Below are 22,784 nucleotides of genomic sequence, written 5' to 3' on the forward strand. Positions count from 1 at the left end.
GGAGCTGTATGTCTTGGAATATCGCAATAATATTGTATCCTGAGGGTATCATTACACCTCTAAATGTAAGTTTCTGACCATATATATATAGAGCCACAATATTAACTGAGACAAGACAGTATTTAATTATTTAATAAAAAATAATATTTTGTTTCATTTCCTGAAAAGTGGTGTTTTTGTAGATACAATGTTTCCGTCTGACAGCGATGATATGTTCATATATATTTCTGCACCCTTCCTAGCATTTGTGCCATTCCTTTATGAGACATTCTTTCATCCCCCCCTTTCCATCTCCAGAGCAGAGAGTGTGTGGTCATCTGCTTCCCTGTCTGTTCTCTAGTGCTCCAGCCGTGAGGGCAGCGTGCTCCTGGATCACTCTCGTTCATATAGACAAACACAACATGAACCTGGATCTCTGTCCACAACCGGAACTCCATTCCCCCGATCCAAACCTCAGTTCATCCATATGCTGCAGCATCGTCCCAGTCCAACCTCTCCCCGGCCCTACACGGCCTCCCCTGCCGGCGCTCCGCCGCCCACCCAGGAGCAGGGCAGATGCTGCCACCGCCGAGCCAACACTTTAGCCGCTTTCGGGCCGCCGTCCAAACCGCGTCACAGCAGCAGGGCAGAGCCCCAGCAAGACCTAAATCCCTTTAGCTTTTCATTCGGAAAAGAAAACAAACAGGGGATGTGGCATTCAGAGAGAGGAAAGATAAACGCTCGTCTGCACTCGGTCTTTGAGAGAGAGATGAAATTTAACAGGCTTTACTTCTGGACTGTTGCCCAAGATACGCAACTGTAAAAGAAATCCAAAAATGCAGGGATGAGACGTATTAAAAAGACATTTTTTACTTTTGTGGGGTATTTTAAATCCACTTAACACCGCGGCAGAATTTTATGAATTTACAGAAATAAACACGGAGCGGGGAGGAATCTTTTGAGTCTTTGATTGAATATCGAAGGGCTTATTCAGGCGTCTGTAGTGTGTGGGTGTATGAGCGAGAGATTTTGTGTGTGTGGGTTTAAAGCCTGTCTCTCTCTAACACTGCCGCACAACACGGCGGGCATACTCTGCAAGAATGACTCATACTCTTTTATCTTCTGTCTTTCTTTTTCCCCCCTCTCTCTTTCAGTAATTTTGGAGAAGCCAATACGGATTCCCAGGTCATTGTCTGTTAAGGCTGCGAGTGTGCTGAAAGGTTTTCTGAACAAGGTGAGAACAGAATGTACTTGCTACGTGAAAGAACACTGCAGAGTGCAATACAGCTGTCATGTTTTTGTAAAACACAAGGAGATGAGAAAAAGAGGATATACAGAACAAACAAATGAGCCTGAGATTAATGAAGTAAAAAGCCTATTCAGCAAGATTCTATTATTAGTGTTATTGAATAAACTAATAGTGCTTGTAGCAACACCAAGGTTAAGGGTTTCCCAAAACCTTGAATGTACTGTACCGTGCTGTGATAAAAGTGTTCTGTGAAAACATTTAATGAACTCCGAGGTCATGCTTCTATTGAAGCCATATTGTAAGTCAGTGTGATTTCAACTTCATTTAAACTGTACTGAATTCAATGACAGCAACTTAATAACATTAGCTATAGCATCAATCTAAATACATTTATATTTGAAGTACTTGAAGTAATATATTTTGTTTAAATATTTCAAAAATTCTGTCAGTTAGGTCAGTGGAACGCTTGATGTAAATAAATGTTGTGGTGTTATTTCCATCAAGACTTGCATACGTTTTTGGTCAAGATCTTGTATTGACAATGTAAGAGTCCAGCACTCTGTAAAGTCTCCTCCAGCACATCCCAAAGACTTTCAATCAATTTTTTTTTTGCTGTGAGTTTTAGTTGCTGTAATACAATAAACTACTATATAAAATGTTGAATATAATGTATAATAATGCAATGGGGCAATATTTGGAAGATATTTGGAATATTCGATGATGTCAATTATGTTAAGAGAAAAAAGTGGCCTACACTGTAAAAAAAATTTGGTTGGTTTTTGTTGGTTTGACTTTAAAAAGTAAGTAACCTGGTTGCCTTAAAATTTTGAGTTTATTGAAATTAAAAATTTGAGTTGATACAATGAAGGAAATTTTGTTTAATAAATTTGTTTAATAAATAGAAACTCAAAATATTATTGTATCTGAACCACATAAAAAATTTGATAAATCTATTTGGCATGTTTCACTGCGTCATCACAAATAAAACACACACAATTACCCAATATGCTTACAAAATCTTTTAATAATATTTTAATAAAGGTTGTTGAATCTCAAAAAATGTCCATTGGATTAACTCAAAATTTTAATTTCAATGAACTCAAAATTTTAAGGCAACCAGTTAACTTTTTTTTCTAAATATTTTTTTACAGTGTACATTATTTTAAATATATCTAGTCAGTGAAAGAGTGCATATTCGTCTAAAATAATTCTGTATTTTCAGCGTTTCAGAATCATGAATATTTTTATTCAGGTGTCACCATTGTCCTGTGCAATGTGTTACCAGCATCAAGTCCAAGCGTATTCATTTCCAACCTCGATGTAATAACAAATTTAAGATTTTAATGGACAGTACACTTTTTATTTCATTTTTACCATACAGCTCTGGAAAAAATAAAGAGATCACTTTAGATTGATTCCTCAATCTAAAGTGGTCTCTTAATTTTTTCCAGAGCTGTATGTCTTGGAATATCGCAATAATATTGTATCCTGAGGGTATCATTACACCTCTAAATGTTAATAATATGATGTCAGATGCAAGTTTCTGACCATATATAGAGCCACAATATCAACTGAGACAAGACAGTATTTCATTCTTTAAAAGTCTTGCATACGTTTTTGGTCAAGACTCTGTAAAGTCTCCTCCAGCACTTCCCAAAGACTTTCAATCAATTTAAGGTCTGGATTCAGAAGTGCCAATTCATGTGTGAAAATTATTCTTCCACAGTTTGGGCCTGAGGAATCGTGATATTGTCATCCTGGAATATGGCCGTGATGTGTCTTCCTACATGGTTGTTTAAAGAAATAAAAAGCTACACACTCCATCAGTTGGAACTTTTGCAAAACATTTAACATGAAACAATAATCACAGCAATAATCATCCAGTCATAGATTGTATAGAATGTCAGTATGTAATATATTTTGTATTGTTGTAATTTTATTATATTTGTATATTATTAAATAACATAATTAATTTATAATAAAAACTACAAAAGACAGTGCTGGTATTTTGTAATGAGCAAAGCCAGACGGATTTAATTACATCTTAAATTCTTTACGTAATATAAGTATTTTCTTCTTTTTATGCTATCCACTAAATGTGATCAGTTACGCTCCATTAGACAAGAAAACATAGATGAGAAACAAACAGGCGGATAGTGAAGAAAAATGGCATAATTCATGAACATTGCACACTGAGTTTTATAAGCAATGGTCTCAACTCTACACAAACATGCGTACAGCTTGCCTCTGATGGAACAAATATATGTGCTATAATTAGGAGGGTCATCGTCCTCCAGATGAAACTGATCTTTTTAGAGTGTGCACTCTTCTTTTTGTGTGCCTGTGTGTGTCAGTTGATTAAATCTATGAATAATGAAGCGTTTTCCTTTAATCGTCGAGACAAATTGCGTTTATTGAAGCTCTGGGGTTCCTCAAACTCAACAGCAGCCTGTAATCAATGTTATCAGCCCTCTTAGCCACTGCCTGATTCATTGGGATTAAATGAGCGTAGATCAGTGCAAAGAGTCATTCCAAGACCCCCGAATCCACATCTCAGAGCACAAGATAACGTATGCACTAGTGAATGTGTTTTGGGTTAAACTCCGCTCTCCTGAAATGAAGTTTAATGTTTTTGAAGTTCTCCACACCAGATCTGGCTTTTGTTAGATGTGTCATTAATTGGGTGTGTGTTCTGTTCAGGACCCGAAAGAGAGGCTGGGATGCCAAGTTCAGACCGGATTCACAGACATCAAGGCTCATACGTTCTTCAGAAGCATAGACTGGGACCAGGTAGGCTCTTTGTCACTTTTTAATATATGGAGACCAAAACGGTAAAATGATATTCAGAGACATCTGTTGCTTGGCTGGCTCTGATATTTAGGGGATCAAATGCATAGCGCTGAAACCCTATTGTAATTGTTAAAATTTCCAAGGATCAGCATCTCCCCTTAAAGTGATCGGGCAGACCAAACCATAAGTAGTAGAGACTTGAAACTTTGAGGGCTGGTAGTACTCACGCCGTACAAAATCATTCATGAATGAAATCATTCATTCAAACCGTTAGGTTTTTGATAAAGATTTTGTGACACATTTGAGTTTTGAAAAACCTACTTTTGCCAACTAGTCCTAGGTTTTTAGCCCGATCACAACCAAACCATTGCAGCAAGATTCTCTGGAGTCTGATTGTCAATAATTATCAATTATTCTTTCCATGATTATAAAGAAGGAAACTTAACTGGCGCTTGAACTGGCGCAGTAAACTGCCTGTGGTGGCCGTTAATGATATTTTCCGTTTATGATCTATGCTTGCTGAATAAAGCATAATACCTTTTTACGTGTAAGCTTAAAGGCCTTTAAGCGCTTGAACCCCGATAATCACTAAAAATAATAACTAAAAAGTTTTGAAGATCAAAGTGCACAATAAATGTAGTTATTGTCAACAAATTGTTGCCATACAAAAGACCTATGTAGGTTTGTAACAAACTTGCATAATTCCAGCCTATGGTCTTCATTGGCTTCCAGCGAACAACGTCTACTTTAGCCCACCCAACGCCCACCCTCAAACACTGCAGTTGTAGCTGAAGCCTGAAAGAGCTTGCTTTGTGTTGTCGACATGTCAAAAAGCTTGAAAAAAAGTTATTTGAGCGACGCCATCATTACTGTTCGGATCACTGTGTATAAATGTGCTGAGGAAGCATCCGGAGTTGAAATTTAGATACATGTGCTGTATTTGGTAGACCAATCACAACAGACTGGGCCATCTGACCAATCAGAGCAGAGTAGGCTTTTGAAAAGGAAGGGTTTAGAGAGATTTATTATTTATCAAACCGTTTTGAAAAAAGCGGTAATGCTGCAATACAAATTGTGAGAAAATGAAAGTGTTTTTTGACGTTTGGATGCATGTAAACCTATTGTAGAAGTTTTGAGACCTTTAAAAAAAAACAAAATAGGGGCAATTAAAAAATATAAGTTGCAATGTAAATTAAATATAAATATAAAGTACTGACCCTAGATCAAATCAGCTTCAACAACAAAAATAGAAAATGCTTTTATTTTAGACTGTTTAAGGATTACAGCAGCTCTTTCAACCTCAATGAGTTGTTCATGAACTACACTTTTGGAAGGGAGGATGTAGTGTGGTGGTCATTGATAGGTGGGTGTTTTCCTCCGTACAAGCAGCAGAAATGAAAGAGAATATCAAATGAGATTTAGCTTTTGCTGAAGCGGCACATGGTTTAAGGGGGGATGTTAATTGGTCTGGTATAAATGATGCACACAATGCTGAAACATGAAAGTCAGTGAGAGAGCATTCAATATTCAGGAATTGCGGAGAGCGTGTGTATGTGTGTGTGTAATGAACAAATTAGTATGTGTAAGAGGATTTTGGGTGCAATACAGAGAAAGACAAATAGGTAGATAGAGAAGTAACGAGAGAGAGATGAAAAGAATGAGTTTAGTTAATAGAGTCCCACACAGAATCAACACCTGTTGAAGAAAATGTTTTGGATTTCCATAGAATTTGCACTCTCGTCATTCATAGAATCATATCGTTGTTTAAAAAAAACGAAATTGACCATGTTTGGTTTCTAAATCCATGTACATGTTGTTCCAAAGAAAAATGCTTATCTTTGTAATATAGGCCTATATTTGTAACATAATTACCTGGCTCCATTCTGGTCTGTAATGCCCCTTTTCATGTTGCCATCAGTTTATAAATGGGTGGATAAAACCATGTCCTGTCTACGATAAACGTTAGAGAAGTAAAATGGGAACACCATTTCATGTTGATTTGGAATTTCTTCAGGATGCAAATTGGAATTGTGTCTAATTAAGGCTTGAACCTTTCCAAAGGAAGTTGAAACAAAAGCATGGCGGTTTTAAAGGTATTCTTTATATGCTTAAGCATAAAGTATATACAGTCTTGTTCAAAATAATAGCAGTACAATGTGACTAACCAGAATAATCAAGGTTTTTAGTATTTTTTGTATTGCTACGTGGCAAACAAGTTACCGGTAGGTTCAGTAGATTGTCAGAAAACAAACAAGACCCAGCATTCATGATATGCACGCTCTTAAGGCTGTGCAATTGGGCAATTAGTTGAATTGAAGTTCTCAATTGGATTAAGGTCTGGAGATTGGGCTGGCCACTCCATAACATTAATTTTGTTGGTTTGGAACCAAGACTTTGCCCGTTTACTAGTGTGTTTTGGGTCATTGTCTTGTTGAAACAACCGTTTCAAGGGCATGTCCTCTTCAGCATAGGGCAACATGACCTCTTCAAGTATTTTAACATATGCAAACTGATCCATGATCCCTGGTATGCGATAAATAGGCCCAACACCATAGTAGGAGAAACATGCCCATATCATGATGCTTGCACCTCCATGCTTCACTGTCTTCACTGTGTACTGTGGCTTGAATTCAGAGTTTGGGGGTCGTCTCACAAACTGCCTGTGGCCCTTGGACCCAAAAAGAACAATTTTACTCTCATCAGTCCACAAAATGTTCCTCCATTTCTCTTTAGGCCAGTTGATGTGTTCTTTGGCAAATTGTAACCTCTTCTGCACATGCCTTTTTTTTAACAGAGGGACTTTGCGGGGATTCTTGAAAATAGATTAGCTTCACACAGACGTCTTCTAACTGTCACAGTACTTACAGGTAACTCCAGACTGTCTTTGATCATCCTGGAGGTGATCATTGGCTGAGCCTTTGCCATTCTGGTTATTCTTCTATCCATTTTGATGGTTGTCTTCCGTTTTCTTCCACGTCTCTCTGGTTTTGCTCTCCATTTTAAGGCATTGGAGATCATTTTAGCTGAACAGCCTATCATTTTTTGCACCTCTTTATAGGTTTTCCCCTCTCTAATCAACTTTTTAATCAAAGTACGCTGTTCTTCTGAACAATGTCTTGAACGACCCATTTTCCTCAGCTTTCAAATGCATGTTCAACAAGTGTTTGATTCATCCTTAAATAGGGGCCACCTGATTCACACCTGTTTCTTCACAAAATTGATGACCTCAGTGATTGAATGCCACACTGCTATTTTTTTGAACACACCCCTTTCAACTAATTCAACTAATTGCCCAATTGCACAGCCTTAAGAGCGTGCATATCATGAATGCTGGGTCTCATTTGTTTTCTGAGAATCTACTGAACCTACTGGTAACTTGTTTGCCACGTAGCAATAACAAATATACGAAAAACCTTGATTATTCTGGTTAGTCACATTGTACTGCTATTATTTTGAACAAGACTGTATGTCTCAACAGGGATTTAAAATGTTTTAGATACCACAAAAGTTGACAAAACAAAAACATTCATCGCTTTATTATAGATTATAGATCATTATATATTATATACACTATATTGCCAAAAGTATTTGGACACCCCTACAAATAATTGAATTCAGGTGTTTCAAACACTTCGTTGGTCACAGGTGTATAAAAACAAGCGCCTAGACATGCAAACGCTTCTACAAACATTTGTGAATGAATGAGTCACTCTCAGAAACTCAATGAATTCAGAAATTATCACTACTAAATATTCCACGGACAACTGTTAGTGGTATTATAACAAATGTGGAAGCATTTGGGAACAACAGCAACTCAGCTACGAAGTGGTAGGCAATGTAAAATCACAGAGCGGGGTCAGCGCATACTGAGGAGGAGTCACCAACTTTCTGCAGAGTGAAAAGCTACAGACCTCCAAACTTCGTGTGGCCTTCAGATTCGCTCAAGAACAGTGCATAGAGAGCTTTATGAATGGGTTTCCATGGCCGAGCAGCTGCATCCAGGCCTTTCATCATCAAGTGCAATGCAAAGCGTGGGATGCAGTGGTGTGAAGCAAGCAACCACTAAACTCTAGAGCAGTGGAGACGTGTTCCCTCACGAATCATGCTTTACCGTTTGGTAATCTCATGGATGAGTCTGGGTTTGGCGGTTGCCAGGAGAGCGGTACTTGCCTGACTGCATTGTGCCAAGAGTAAAGTTTGTGGAGGGGGGATTATGGTGTGTTGTTGTTGTTTTTTTATGGGTTGGGCTTGGCCCCTTAGTTCCAGTGAAAGGAGTATGCTTAATGCTCCAGCATACCAAGACATTTTTGACAATTTCATGCTCCCAACTTTGTGGGAACACCAGTGCACAGTCAATAAAGACATGGATGAGCGAGTTTGGTGTGGAGGAACCTGACTGGCCGGCACAGAGTCCTGACCTCAGCCTGATAGATCACCTTTGGGATGAATTAGAGCAGAGACTGCGAGCCAGGCCTTCTCATCCAACATCAGTGCCTGACCTCACAAATGCGCTTCTAGAAGAATGGTCAAAAAATCCCATAAACACACTCCTAAACCTTGGAAAGCCTTTTTATACCCAAAGGAAATGCCAACTCCATATTAAATGAATGGGATGTCATTAAAGGTCTTGTGGATGTAAAGGGAAGCATCCCAAAACTTTTGACAACATCTATCTGATGTGTCACAAAATCTTTAGTTTTTGTTTAAATAGTCAGCATGAAATGGAAAGTATCTTTTTAAATGCATGTTATTGATGAATGATTTAACTATTTAACCATGCATCTGCTTCATTTTTAATTTTTCTGAAAATGTTAAAACTAAATTTTCCATTTAAATTATTTTCTGTTCACATATGCTGGACATCTCCAATAATTTATTTGTCCCTTTCTTACAATCCACTGCAAGCTCTCAAATCTGTCTTCCTCTAATCAACAACCAAGGGATTGAGACAAGTAGGGAGACTCCACCCTACATTTTTTAATTAATGAATCCATAATTTGTCAATGTCAATAATGACTTGCGTCAAATCACGACTTTAAGAAAGTTGACATTTTTCTTTGTGTGTCTTTTGAATTCTACAAATCAGTATCAGAATCTGAAAACAGAATATGAAAACAGCTTGCAGATTCAGTCTGGGTCATAAAAACTGCAGAGGCAGCAAATACATTTTTCCCCCACTATATCATCTCATACTTGCCTCAGAGACACTGTACTTGCACTGTACATCTTCACATAACTGAGTCCTCAGCCAGGCGTTCAGCTGCAGTCTGTTGCATTTTGTTAGCTGTAATTGCAGTTAGTGCTGGCTGGTCGTGTCCACCGTGTATATCCTGATGTGCTCTCAGAAGTTCGGCAACGTGGAAAGGAAATGTTGCGCTCTGGGAAATTTTGTGCTCTAGAGTTCTGTCACTAACGCAGCATGCTTCAGTTGCTGGGATTTTCCGCCACTTTACCAGCGTAATGGATGAGTTTGGACACACAGACTCGCACACAAGCCCCTGAGCTCCTCTAATGAACGGGGTTGCGCTACACTTGTTGTTAATTGCTCATGAATGAATGAAGACATTGATTTGATGTTCAACTGAAAGCACGTAGCCTGTCTAAACTATTTCCGAGTCTACACTGATATACCCGTCTCAAGTGGATATTTTCACTGCTGTGCTTTTTTAACCGTGTGATATGTATTTTAGCTTGACCTTTTAAATAAAAGCTGCAATTGCCATTTCGGAAATATTTCTTTTCATCTTTCTTTTGATGATTGATCGCACTCGTGTTTCTGGCGCCTTTTTTTGTGATGATTAACACGTGCTTTTTAGCTTTACCAGATGTCAAAGAAGTTTATTTATTATATCAGTACATATCATTATATATGGGTGTTTGTTCAGCTATGAGTAAAATTTGCCTTTTTTGCACAAGACAATCCTGTAATTTTTTTCTGAACCAACAAAATATGTCTCTTCCACCACATTTGAAGTTATATATAGAATAACATTCTGTGGTGGAAACAACATCAAACATTAGCAAATTAATTGTTTTGCAAAGGCTAATTTCATAGCTAGCTTTTTATTTATCCTACACAGACAATTAAATTATATTTTCACATTTGCTTGCACAATTTGACAAAATTACAGCATTAAAATATTCTATACCTTCATTTTCTATACATTTCATGTCAAAATTCATTACCAAGTATGGACAATAGTACACGATGATTAAAAAAAAAACCTTATTGGGGCAAATTTTTTGGTCATGGAAATTACGCCACAACTGAGAGTTTACAATTGATATTTTTACATTTTCACAGTTTATATTTAAATATTTATTATTAAAGTGTATTAAATCATTTATTATTGAACTGATTTTATTAAATAAATGATATTTAGTTTATTTAAAATTACTAACGGTTAAGTTAAACAATTACCGTTTTAAGAATGTAATTAATAGATGATTAAAAATTATATTAATACTTTATATTAATTCTATATTATTAATATTTGAGATATATATATATATATATATATATATCTATTATATATATTAATGAAATTAAAACAACATTTCTAACAAAATTGGAATTTATTTTAGCTACTTTTGTAAAGGATGAAGGAAAGTTCCTAAAACCGTTAAAGGTGACCTTCATATAACAAACATTTTCTAAATGTGTGTGTTTTTTTATTTTTTATTAATTGTATTTAAAGTTTTTAAGTTCTATTAACAAAACACAAAAGCAGAAAACAGTAACCAACGAAAGGACAACAAAAAAAGACACATTTACACACAAAGAGAAGAAAAATCATTACAAAATTAATAAATAAAAATCTGCCTCAGTCAGCAAATATATACAAAATAATTATTAAAACATAAACAGAAATGACAATATTCATAATTGTTTTATTGAAGAAAATAGAAATAGAAGGGGAGGTTAACATATATCATTGTTAAACTTTCAAAATTCTTAAGAGAAAATCTTTAAGTTTTCATAAAAATTTGGTGAAATGAGTGCCTGTCTTTGAAGACTCATATAGCTTATGGAGAGTGTTATGACTATTTTGAAAATGCCAGCGAGAAAGAACATGGAAATAGGAATTACAGAAAAAAGTCCCAGAGTGAAGATAAGGGAAATGAGAGAAGCTTCAGTGTTCGTTTAGGGACTGTGATTTAGACAGTGAGAGACAGAGGGAGTGAAAGAGACGGTGTGTGGCAGATTGCAAAAGATGGAGTGAGAAAGGCTTGAATGAGGAGAGGGAAATGATTTTAGACAGTGAGACACAAAGTGGGAGAGAGTGAGAAAAGGAGAGAAAGATGAATGAGAAGAGGGAGGCGGACTGAGACGGTGAGAGACAAAGCGATAGAAAGCGAGCTGAATGAGAAAGCAGGGGGTAGACGGAGCGAGTGGGACGGGGAGAGAGACAGAATGAACGGTGCGGCTGGTGTAAAAGCTTCTCTCCGCTCAGACAGATCCTCTTCACACCGTCTACAGTGTGGGCCCTGGAGGGGAGACGCAGCAGAACTCTCACTCTCTGTGATGCCAGCGGGGAAAGACAGATTTAGCAGGGGAGGCTGCGCAGGAAGTCCATATCTGAGACCTTAGATGTCTTGAGACCCGAGAGGTTTGGATTTTGTGCACGTAAATCCTCGAGTGGGGAGAAACTGGTATTAATGTTCTCTGTTCTCAATGATTTTTGAGACCAGTTTAAATTTTACAACCCATTCGGCAACATAAAATGTACACTGTACAGTAAGGTCCAAATGAGATTAGGATTTAAAGGGTTAGTTCACCCAAAAATGAAATTTATGTCATTAATGACTCACCCTTATGTCGTTCCACACCCGTAAGACCTCCGATCATCTTCTGAACACAGTTTAAGATATTTTATATTTAGTTTGACAGCGTATGTAAATGTATGCTGTCCATGTCCAGAAAGGTAATAAACACATAATCAAAGTAGTCCATATGTGACATCAGTTGGTTAATTAGAATCTCTTCTAATTAAACAAAATCTATGTCTTTATTCAGCATTGTCTTCTCTTCCGGTTTGTTTTCAATCCTCAAATAAAGATTCAAACGGTTATGAATCAGCATATTGATTCATGATTCAGAATCATGAATCAATATGCTTACGGGTGTGGAACAACATTAGGGTGAGTCAATAATGGATGAACTAACCCTTTAAAACCTTTTGTTAAAGTTTAACTTTTTTTTTTATTATTTAAACTTGGAAATACTTCTAATATAAACTCACCTAAAGGATTATAAGGAACACCTGTTCAATTTATCATTAATAATAATAATAATAATAGATTTAATTTATAACGCACTTTTCATTCCAAAGTATCTCAAAGTGCAAAAGTTTATTGCAAGATATTGCAATTATCTAATCAACCAATCACATGGCAGTTGCTTCAATGCATTTAGGGGTGTGGTCCTGGTCAAGAGAATCTCCTGAACTCCAAACTGAATGTCAGAATGGGAAAGAAAGGCCATTAAAGCCTTTTTGAGCGTTGCATGGTTGTTGGTGCCAGACGGGCCGGTCTGAGTATTTCACAGTCTGCTTAGTTACTGGGATTTTCACGCACAACCATTTCTAGGGTTTACAAAGAATGGTGTGAAAAGGGAAAAACATCCAGTATGCAGCAGTCCTGTGGGCAAAAATGCCTTGTTGATGCTAGAGGTCAGAGGAGAATGGGCCGACTGATTCAAGCTCATAGAAGAGCAACTTTGACTGAAATAACCACTCGTTACAACCGAGGTATGCAGCAAAGTATTTGTGAAGCCACAACACGCACAACCTTGAGACGGATGGGCTACAACAGCAGAGCACCCCACCGGGTACCACTCATCTATACTACAAATAGGAAAAAGAGGCTACAATTTGCACGAGCTCACCAAAATTGAACAGTTGAAGACTGGAAAAATGTTGCCTGGTCTGATGAGTCTCGATTTCTGTTGAGACATTCAGATGGTAGAGTCAGAATTTGGCGTAAACAGAATGAGAACATGGATCCATCATGTCTTGTTATCACTGTGCAGGCTGGTGGTGGTGGTGTAATGGTGTGGGGGATGTTTTCTTGGCACACTTTAGGCCCCTTAGTGCCAATTGGTCATTGATTAAATGCCACGGCCTACCTGAGCATTGTCTCTGACCATGTCCATCCCTTTATGACCACCATGTACCAATCCTCTGATGGCTACTTCTAGCAGGATAATGCACCATGTCACAAAGCTCTAATCATTTCAAATTGGTTTCTTGAACATGACAATGAGTTTACTCCACAGGCCCCCACAGTCACCAGATCTCAACCCAATAGAGCATCTTTGGGATGTGGTGGAACGGGAGCTTTGTGCCCTGGATGTGCATCCCACAAATCTCCATCAACTGCAAAACGCTATCCTATCAATATGGGCCAACATTTCTAAAGAATGCTTTCAGCACCTTGTTGAATCAATGCCACGTAGAATTAAGGAAGTTCTAAAGGCGAAAGGGGGTCAAACACAGTATTACTATGGTGTTCCTAATAATCCTTTAGGTGAGTGTACTTTGTAACTAAAAAAAACCCAATTCAAATTAGAAAAATGTAGAGACATTTTTCAAGACTCAAACCTGGTCATTTGTCAATTCCAAATATTGACAGTATGAACGTAGCCTTTCATCAAAAACACAGCTACGATTGAATGCTTTTTGTAACTGGATGGTGTAGTCACCGCATCTACCAGTCCAACTGGATTAACCATCTGAACCTTGGGTAGTTGATAACACTACACATCCAGTCAGTCTGAGAGAGTCAGTCTCACTCTTCACAGTGGGAATCAAAGGCTCCTCAGCTCACATACACATGTACAGTAAGAGGACATTCAATTAGCTTGTGACTTCCTCAAGTGGAAGAAAAGGAAATTTGAGATTACGATTTAGATTTAGACACTTTGCACATTGTAATACATATTGCACAAAATCATAACTTAATCATAAAGTCACGTGTAGCATTTAACATTTGTTTAGGCATGTGTTATTTTATATACAATACACACACTACACGTGTCTGGTTTTCAGGGCTACGCCACAGTACTCCAGCATAGATAATCCTCTTGTATGTGGATTTCCTGTTTTCTTATCTACAGCTGCAGTGAAATCAAAGTCTTTTCTAATGTATGTAGAGAGACTCAACACAGCTGTAAATCAGTCATTGTTTAGTCTTAAAAGATTAAGTCTTAAAAGCATGTTTTTCAAATGAGCTCAATTAAATGAATCATTGTAAAAACCTGGTTTCATTTTATTTTTTAAAGTGGCGAATAGAAAGAAAGCTTTTCTCTTTTATTCTAGAACACAGAACAGCCATGACACGCTGTCACAGGGATCAGAGAATGATTTTATGTGTGTGCGTGCGTGTGTGTGTGATTTTTATTATTTCAGCCAGCTTTCCAACTGGCTTTTCCCAATCTATTAATATTAATTATCCATTCCTGTGATAGCAGATGTCTGTGTATGTGTGAGAGACGCGTTGTTATAGTTTTTTTGTTGTTGTTGTTCTCCACTCCTTCTTTTTTTGGTGAAATGTGGCCATTGACCCATTGGCTAAAAACACATTCTTGAAAATGTTTTGTGTTCTGCAAAAGAAAAAAGAAACTCATACAGGTTTGGAATGAGACTTTGCCCCTGTTTTTGGGATTAAAATCCATCTCTGGTGACCAGAATCTTGAAAAAAGAAAAAAAAAGTCTGTGATCATCGCTGGCACTTTCACTGTGATCAAGTGCTATCCGATTGTGATGCGATCACATAAAACGTGTTAATGCAAGGGAGCCATAGTGTCCAATTGCAATCAGCACCATGTCCTCCTAGCAGATTACCAGCGAGTTTACGTTCATTTTGTCACAGAGAGGATGCTGCCAGACCCCGACAGAGAGATTGAGAACGGCGGGAAGCGAGAACTAGTGAAGGAGCTGTGTGGGAATAATCCCCTCCCACGCGTCAGTGAGAAGAGTCTCTGTGCATCTGGATGGGTGTGCGTGTGTAATTGGTTTTCTGCTACGGAGACGAGCGTTAGCATGTTCCGGGCTGGTTGCAGCCAACTGCGTCACGCCTGCCTCTCTGGAGTCAATGGCCTCGGGAATAAAAACACGCACACATGGCGGCTGGGCACCAATTAACATCTCTTTTTCCCCTGTGTACCGTCTTTAACTCTCTGTTATGTCTCTCTCCACGTTTGTTTTGCCATTACACTGCAGTCCACACATATGCAAAGGCAGAATATTTTGCTCTTGGGAAAGAGTAGGATGACATACACTACCGGTCTAAAGTTTTTGAAAGAAATCTCTCATGGTTGCATTCATGCATTTTAAAATTTAAAATGGCTGTTTTCTATTTGAATACGTTTTAAATTGTAATTTATTCCTGTGATGGCTGAATTTTCTTCAGTGTCACATTATCCTTCAGAAATCATTCAATCATTTTTTTATCATCAATGGTGAAACAGTTGTTTCTTAATAATTTTGTGCAAACCTTGATACTGTTTTTCAGGATTCATTGTTGAATAGAAAATATAAAAGCGTTTATTTGAAATTGAATTTTCTTGTATCATTATAAATGTCTTACTTTTGATCTATTTAATATGTTTTTGCTGAATGAAAGTATTAATTTCTTTACAAAGAAGAATATTTCTAACTTTTCAACGGTAGTGCATATATCAAAGAATGACAGAAAATTATTAGGAAAGTAAAAGAAAATAGGAAGTTGAGACGTGGCAGGTTCTTTTACCTTTGATCACACTTTAGCAACGGCCTAGCAACTGCATATAAACTATTTAGAAGTATTTTGCCGACCACAGATTCTTTAATAAATGTAAAAATCTATTTGCGGCCATTTCACAGACCGACACAAGAGACATTAATCTGGACTCATGAATTAGACTAAATAGAGAGAGTGAGATAGTAGTGAAAGGAGAGAAGAGGGGCCATCTGTTCCAGTTTGTGCAGATCGGCGTGGAGTGGAACACAGCAGGATCATGTCCTCAAAACACACAGAGAACATTAGTGAGGCAAAAAGAGTCCAACGTGAAAACAACCCTTATCTAAACCTTAGCGTTGACGTCCATAGAATCGGTCTGTTCGGACAAGTTATTAACATCAAACCTCAGTCTACAAAAAATACAGTTTTCTAAAAAATACCATTTCTTTCTTCTTTCTCCTTGTCCATCTCCACTTTTTTGTCTTATTCTCTTTTATTAAAAACACTCTGAGGTACTTCAGATCTTACACAAACTGAAGTATCCCTCACACAAGGGCCATTGGTTTGTTTCTGAGGGTTTTAATGCTGCGAGTAATGGAATACTAGTGGCGTTGAGAGCACAAACAAAAATGGCTTGCTTTCTTTTATCTTTTTTGTGATTTTGCTTGAACATGTATGTCACAGTGTTCCATTTATGGAATCTCATAAACATTGGCACATGTGATCTGGTCCTGCTTTGAAAAATAAGTTTTGCCTGGACATTGCCAAGATGGTCGAGTCGAGACATTTCTTGTATTTCATTCAATACCAAAAAGTATCAATAAAAACTTTAATTCTACTTTCAAATGTACTTGGTTCCCCTGTATTTTTGTTTCCATGCTTATAGACTATATGCATGCCTACTTTCTCAAGATTTAATTTTGTGCCACACCAGAAGTTGCGGTGGTCACTAAGGCTAAATGCCATCCATTGAGTCCATTAGTGTATCATGTGTTTAGTTTAGCAACATGATAACAACAGACTACACTATTAAAAATGGTTCTATATTGGCATCTTTAGTACAAGGAAGAACCTTTAACATAAACAGCCATGTTTCCACTGTCGGGTCAGTGTGAGCCAGGGATTTCATTTGATCAGGGCTCATAGAATTGTTTTAAATAATACAATTTTGTTAAATGCCCAGGAAAAAAAGAAGCTGAAAAGAGCGCTCTCATATGTAAGCAGATGCATATGAAAAATAATGCGGTCATCAACTATAAACAGTATATAAATCAAAACGGCCTAATGTTACAGAGTGAAATGTCAACCCAGAAGTGGTTAGGACTATGCAAGCTTTGGGGTGATGATGGACTCGAGCTACTGTTTTGCTCATCACACTGAATCTGATCCAGGCATTCTCAAAATGTTGCTTTTTCACGAAACTCAAGTGTTGATAAAAAAAAGAATGCATGAAGCATTAAGAATAAAACGGATCGTATTGTGACATTGGCCAGAGCATCAAAATGCCTCGGCCGGCTTGCCTTCTTCCCATAGTTTATCCTGGTGCCATGTGTGCCCCAGGTAAGCCACGCACAAGATGTAAAAGAAAACATAATTCATCAGACTATTTGTGCCTATTGCACAAAACTCGGATAAGGGATTAAGCCGGGATATCTAGGTGATCCTGGCTCAATTTATCCGCTTATATACAGTTATTTATCGTTATCGATCTTGTCATGAGTGTGCCTTCAGGGTACGTTTACATGACAAGATATCCCAGCTCAATCCCTTATCCTTTTGTGTAATAGGCCCCTGGCCGCCTTCTTCCATTGCTCCATGGTCCAGTTTTGATGCTTGCATGCTCACTGTTGTCCCTTTCGGCAGTGGACAGGGGTCAGCATGGGCACCCTGACTGGTCTGTGGCTATGCTTGTTGAAGTCGAAGTTTAGGACCCAAACCCACTCGGACCTCAGGCTTTCGGATTGAAGTGGACATGTGTAGACTCTGCAATGTAGACAGTATAGACAGCAAGGCAGCTTAATATATTTCTTTTTTGTGTTTTTGGGTGGGTGGGGTGGGGGGCATAGTAGATAATCAAATAGTCTTATCTGATCAAAGTTCTTGATATTGTAGTGCTGGAGTGGATTGTGTTTTAATCGATCATTTTCTCACTTTTCTCTTCTAGCTGGAACAGAAGCAGGTGATGCCCCCGTTCAAACCTCAAATGACAGACGACTACGGTTTAGACAACTTTGACACGCAGTTCACAAACGAACCCGTGCAGCTAACACCAGACGACGAGTAAGTATTGAAAAATGTTATGCTTGGCCAAAGGGCATTTCATGACCACAAATGATCAGTAAAGATCTTTGACAGAAGAATCACTCCACCTGTTTTTCAAAGACCTGTTCAGTTTCTAAAAAACGCTAATGCGACTGGACTCGTGTTTGGTTAAATATATTCAAATTTGAATTATGAAAAGACAAACTGGCATCTCCTCACACACCTTAACATCGTCCAAATTTTTTAATGAAAATTAAACTCAGTCGTCACTTCTGCGGAATCCATCTCGAGAGCGATTATGTAATAATTTAACGACTTCAAAGTTACATGACTGCACCAGCAGAAGATTTAGGCGTTTAATAACGGGGGTTTCCACTCAGCTTGATTCTGCTGGTCAGGATGGTGAGGTTTATGTCTAAGATTCCCCTTCAGAAGTGAGAGCGAGATGAAGTGAAATGGTTTACCCATCTGGAGGCTATCGTCAAGAGGTGGTGATGTCATATGGAAACATCCCCTCTGGAGTTTCTGATTGCTTTACAGTATGAGGTGCACCGAAAAGGGCCACATTGAAAGGGAGGACAAAGAACAGCTCTTAAACGGCTAAAACCTGATGCCGAGAGGCATTAAAAACCATACATTCAGGTGGAAACTGGCTTTAATCAGTGTGAAGTGAGTTTCTAGGGGGGCTTTTAAGCTTTCAAGTCTTTTCTTCAGTCACTCATTCATAAACTCGGTCCTTTTGAATACCGCTGTGATTAAAACAAGTGCTAAAATAAGAGGCTAGTCGAATATTTGATGGTGGAGGATTGTAGGTTGGCTCATTGCTTGTCTGAATACATTTGGGGCAGTTGTTGAGGTCTCACCCCATTTCTCTCAAGAGATTCTTCAGACATTCCAGTCATTCTTCATCGAGGACAATCACGCCAGGCTTTGAGACGTATTGTTCTGTAGCGGCGTATTTCTCTGGAGAGGGACTCCGGTCTTCACAATGACTTTTATATCTGGCTGAATTTGTTATTCTGATTTGATCCATAGAGACAGGCGGCCCTCAAGCTACTAAAAGGGATTCCTGTTTTCAATTTACATTAAATGGAGCTCCAAAAATGCAGCTGAGAAAGAGGGCGGCATCTTTGATTAACAACGTGGTTTAGGACCATGACTGAAATTCATCCCGTTATCAAAATCTGAGGGCTGTGCATTCAAAACATATGATGCTTACCGGATGCTATTATTATTCAAAATTAAAAAGTGAAGAATTAGCTCCTCTTCAGTTCATGAGTGTGAATTAAATCCTATCGTTGTATCTATCGATCATTCTATTGTTCTATCTATCATTCTATCGCTCTCCCGTTCTATCATTATCTATTGTGTCCTTCTGTTGTTCTAACTATCTATCTTTCTGTTCTATCGTTCTGTTCTATCTATTGTTCTATCATTATGTTGTTCTATCTATCATTCTATCGTTCTATTTGTCATTCTGTCTATCATTCTATCTATATTTTATTGTTATATCATTCTCATTTTATCTATCATTCTATTTATCATTCATTCTATTAATTGTTCTGTCATTCTATTATTATATTGTTTTATCTTTTTATCTTTCTGTTGTTGTGTTTGGTCTTAAAATCTACTTCATTGAATTCAAATTTAAACACTGTGCCCTAACCAGATGCGACGTGATGCTGCGACACATGCTGCATCTTTTCAATGTTAATCAGTTTTTGTCCTAACCTCCTAGAGCTGGAACAACAACATGCAAAGTATGACAATGAGAATCTTGGGCACAGGTCATGCGCTTTATTTAATGTTAAAAGATTTTAATATGAGTTTGAATCTTTTGTGTGACTTGTATAGCCTTATTAAAACCGGCAATAGATAATTCACCTCAGATCTTGAAAATAAATGAAAGGAAACAAGAATGTTTAAACTGTGATCTCAGTATGAAGAAACAAGTGTGTTTTATGACAAAGTTTGTCAGTCACTCAGTATGTATTTTAATAAGGTTAAAATGACGTAATATTTATGAATTTGACTATGTACTTACCTCGCTTTTAGCATGTACGCTGTTCGGATTGGCTGTTCTGATTAATCACATAATGCCTGGTGTGGACAGACAAATTGCTCTTGCTGGAATCTAATCGCGACACATCTGGTTAGTACGGTGGCCCAGTAGTGCAGCCGTACTAAATTAAACCACAACACAACGGAATCACCACAACACAACGGAATCACCACAACACAACGGAATCGCCACAACACAACGGAATCGCCACAACACAACGGAATCGCCACAACACAACGAAATCGCCACAGCACAACGAAATCGCCACAACACATCGAAATCGCCACAACACAACGAAATCGCCACAGCACAACAAAATCGCCACAGCACAACGAAATCGCCACAGCACAACGGAATCGCCACAACACAACGAAATCGCCACAGCACAACGAAATCGCCACAGCACAACGAAATCGCCACAACACATCGAAATCGCCACAGCACAACGAAATCGCCACAGCACAACGAAATCGCCACAGCACAACGAAATCGCCACAGCACAACGAAATCGCCACAACACATCGAAATCGCCACAGCACAACGAAATCGCCACAGCACAACGAAATCGCCACAGCACAACGGAATCGCCACAACACAACGAAATCGCCACAGCACAACGAAATCGCCACAACACATCGAAATCGCCACAACACAACGAAATCGCCACAGCACAACGAAATCGCCACAACACATCGAAATCGCCACAACACAGCGAAATCGCCACAACACAACAAAATCGCCACAGCACATCGAAATCGCCACAGCACAACGAAATCGCCACAACACATCGAAATCGCCACAGCACAACGAAATCGCCACAACACAACGAAATCGCCACAACACATCGAAATCGCCACAGCACAACGAAATCGCCACAGCACAACGAAATCGCCACAGCACAACGAAATCGCCACAACACAACGAAATCGCCACAACACATCGAAATCGCCACAGCACAACGAAATCGCCACAGCACAACGAAATCGCCACAGCACAACGAAATCGCCACAACACAACGAAATCGCCACAACACAACGAAATCGCCACAGCACAACGAAATCGCCACAACACAACGAAATCGCCACAGCACAACGAAATCGCCACAGCACAGCGAAATCGCCACAGCACAGCGAAATCGCCACAGCACAACGAAATCGCCACAACACAACGAAATCGCCACAGCACAGCGAAATCACCACAGCACAACGAAATCGGCACAACACAACGAAATCGCCACAACACAACGAAATCGCCACAGCGCAGCGAAATCGCCACAACACAACGAAATCGCCACAACACAACGAAATCGCCACAGCACAACGAAATCGCCACAGCACAACGAAATCGCCACAACACAACGAAATCGCCACAACACAACGAAATCGCCACAACACAACGAAATTGCCACAACACAACAAAATCGCCACAACACAACGAAATCGCCACAACACAGCGAAATCGCCACAGCACAACGAAATCGCCACAGCACAGCGAAATCGCCACAGCACAACAAAATCGCCACAACACAACGAAATCGCCACAACACAACAAAATCGCCACAACACAACGAAATCGCCACAGCACAACGGAATCGCCACAACACAACGGAATCGCCACAACACAACAGAATCGCCACAACACAACGAAATCGCCACAACACAACGGAATCACGGCGCTTGAAGACCAAGGGAACGTCTGCCAATTCCACCAAGTGGTTGAAACTTATAATTTTATGAAATTAAAATGACTTTTTGTTGTTGTTGTTTAAATGTTCAAATCCCAATGTTGTGCATTGAGTCAGTTTTTTTAGAATACAACAAAGCTGTGGAATTATAACATGTCTGTTTTTAAATGTTAAAAGTAATTTTAATTCATACAAATGATTCCCTTGGGCATCAAGCGCCATGACAGCGTGTAAAATTTTCGAGAATAAATATGCTGCTATAAAGCATGTGATTTTGAATTGATATTTCATGTTGATATTTAATGGTTACACACTTAAAACCGATCGTAGTCTTTATATATTTGGCCAATCTATAGAGCAATGGCAAGGAAAACTAACTTTATTACACTCTGAGAGCCCCCTCGTGGTCGGGAGAATTTCTGTTGTGTTATGGCGATTTCGTTGTGTTGTGCCCTGTTTCAGTTGTGTTGTGGCGATTTCTTTGCGTTGTGCCCTGTTTCAGTTGTGATGTGGCGATTTCTTTGCGTTGTGGTTTAATTCCGTTGTGTTGTGGCGATTTCTTTGCGTTGTGGTTTAATTCCGCTGTGTTGTGGCGATTTCTTTGCGTTGTGGTTTAATTCCGCTGTGTTGTGGTGATTTCTTTGTGTTGTGGTTTAATTTAGTATGGCTGCACTACTGGGCCACCATAGGACATAATGTGATGCTTTCGAATGAGGTCATCCAATATCTTGAGGTGATTTGATATCTTCGCTCTCCATGAGAAGCTCAAGATAGACCTCGAACTATGAACACAAACTGTTGAGTACACAATCATTGCTGTCTACAAGCCGATTGAAGTCAATTTGTCGGTAAACCTGTCACTCATAATTAGCAGAATGCAAGTGGGCCGCAGTCAGATGAACTGACAGACAGTAATCTATAGAGCCACGGCGGGTTCTTAGTTCAATATGAGATTTTCCAAGCAGGCTTCAAAGGAACGCAGCAGCCAGACACTTCAAAAGCAGAGCGAGCTCTGGAAAAGCCTGACGTCCCACACG

General features: G+C 38.8%; 1 protein-coding gene across 5 annotated transcripts in view; it reads left to right on the forward strand.

Annotated features, from left to right (window-relative positions):
* The window catches only part of prkcz (protein kinase C, zeta), a 149,752-nt gene that overhangs the window by 113,752 nt on the left and 13,216 nt on the right, over positions 1 to 22,784 (forward strand). For all 5 annotated transcript variants that reach the window (XM_067414071.1, XM_067414073.1, XM_067414075.1 and 2 more), the window contains 3 exons: positions 1,134 to 1,213; positions 3,929 to 4,018; positions 17,904 to 18,019. In XM_067414071.1, coding sequence (XP_067270172.1) covers positions 1,134 to 1,213; positions 3,929 to 4,018; positions 17,904 to 18,019 — 286 coding nt within the window. The remainder of the gene's footprint in view (positions 1 to 1,133; positions 1,214 to 3,928; positions 4,019 to 17,903; positions 18,020 to 22,784) is intronic.

Source organism: Pseudorasbora parva, chromosome 13 (assembly GCF_024679245.1).
Source record: "Pseudorasbora parva isolate DD20220531a chromosome 13, ASM2467924v1, whole genome shotgun sequence".
NCBI lineage: Eukaryota > Metazoa > Chordata > Actinopteri > Cypriniformes > Gobionidae > Pseudorasbora > Pseudorasbora parva.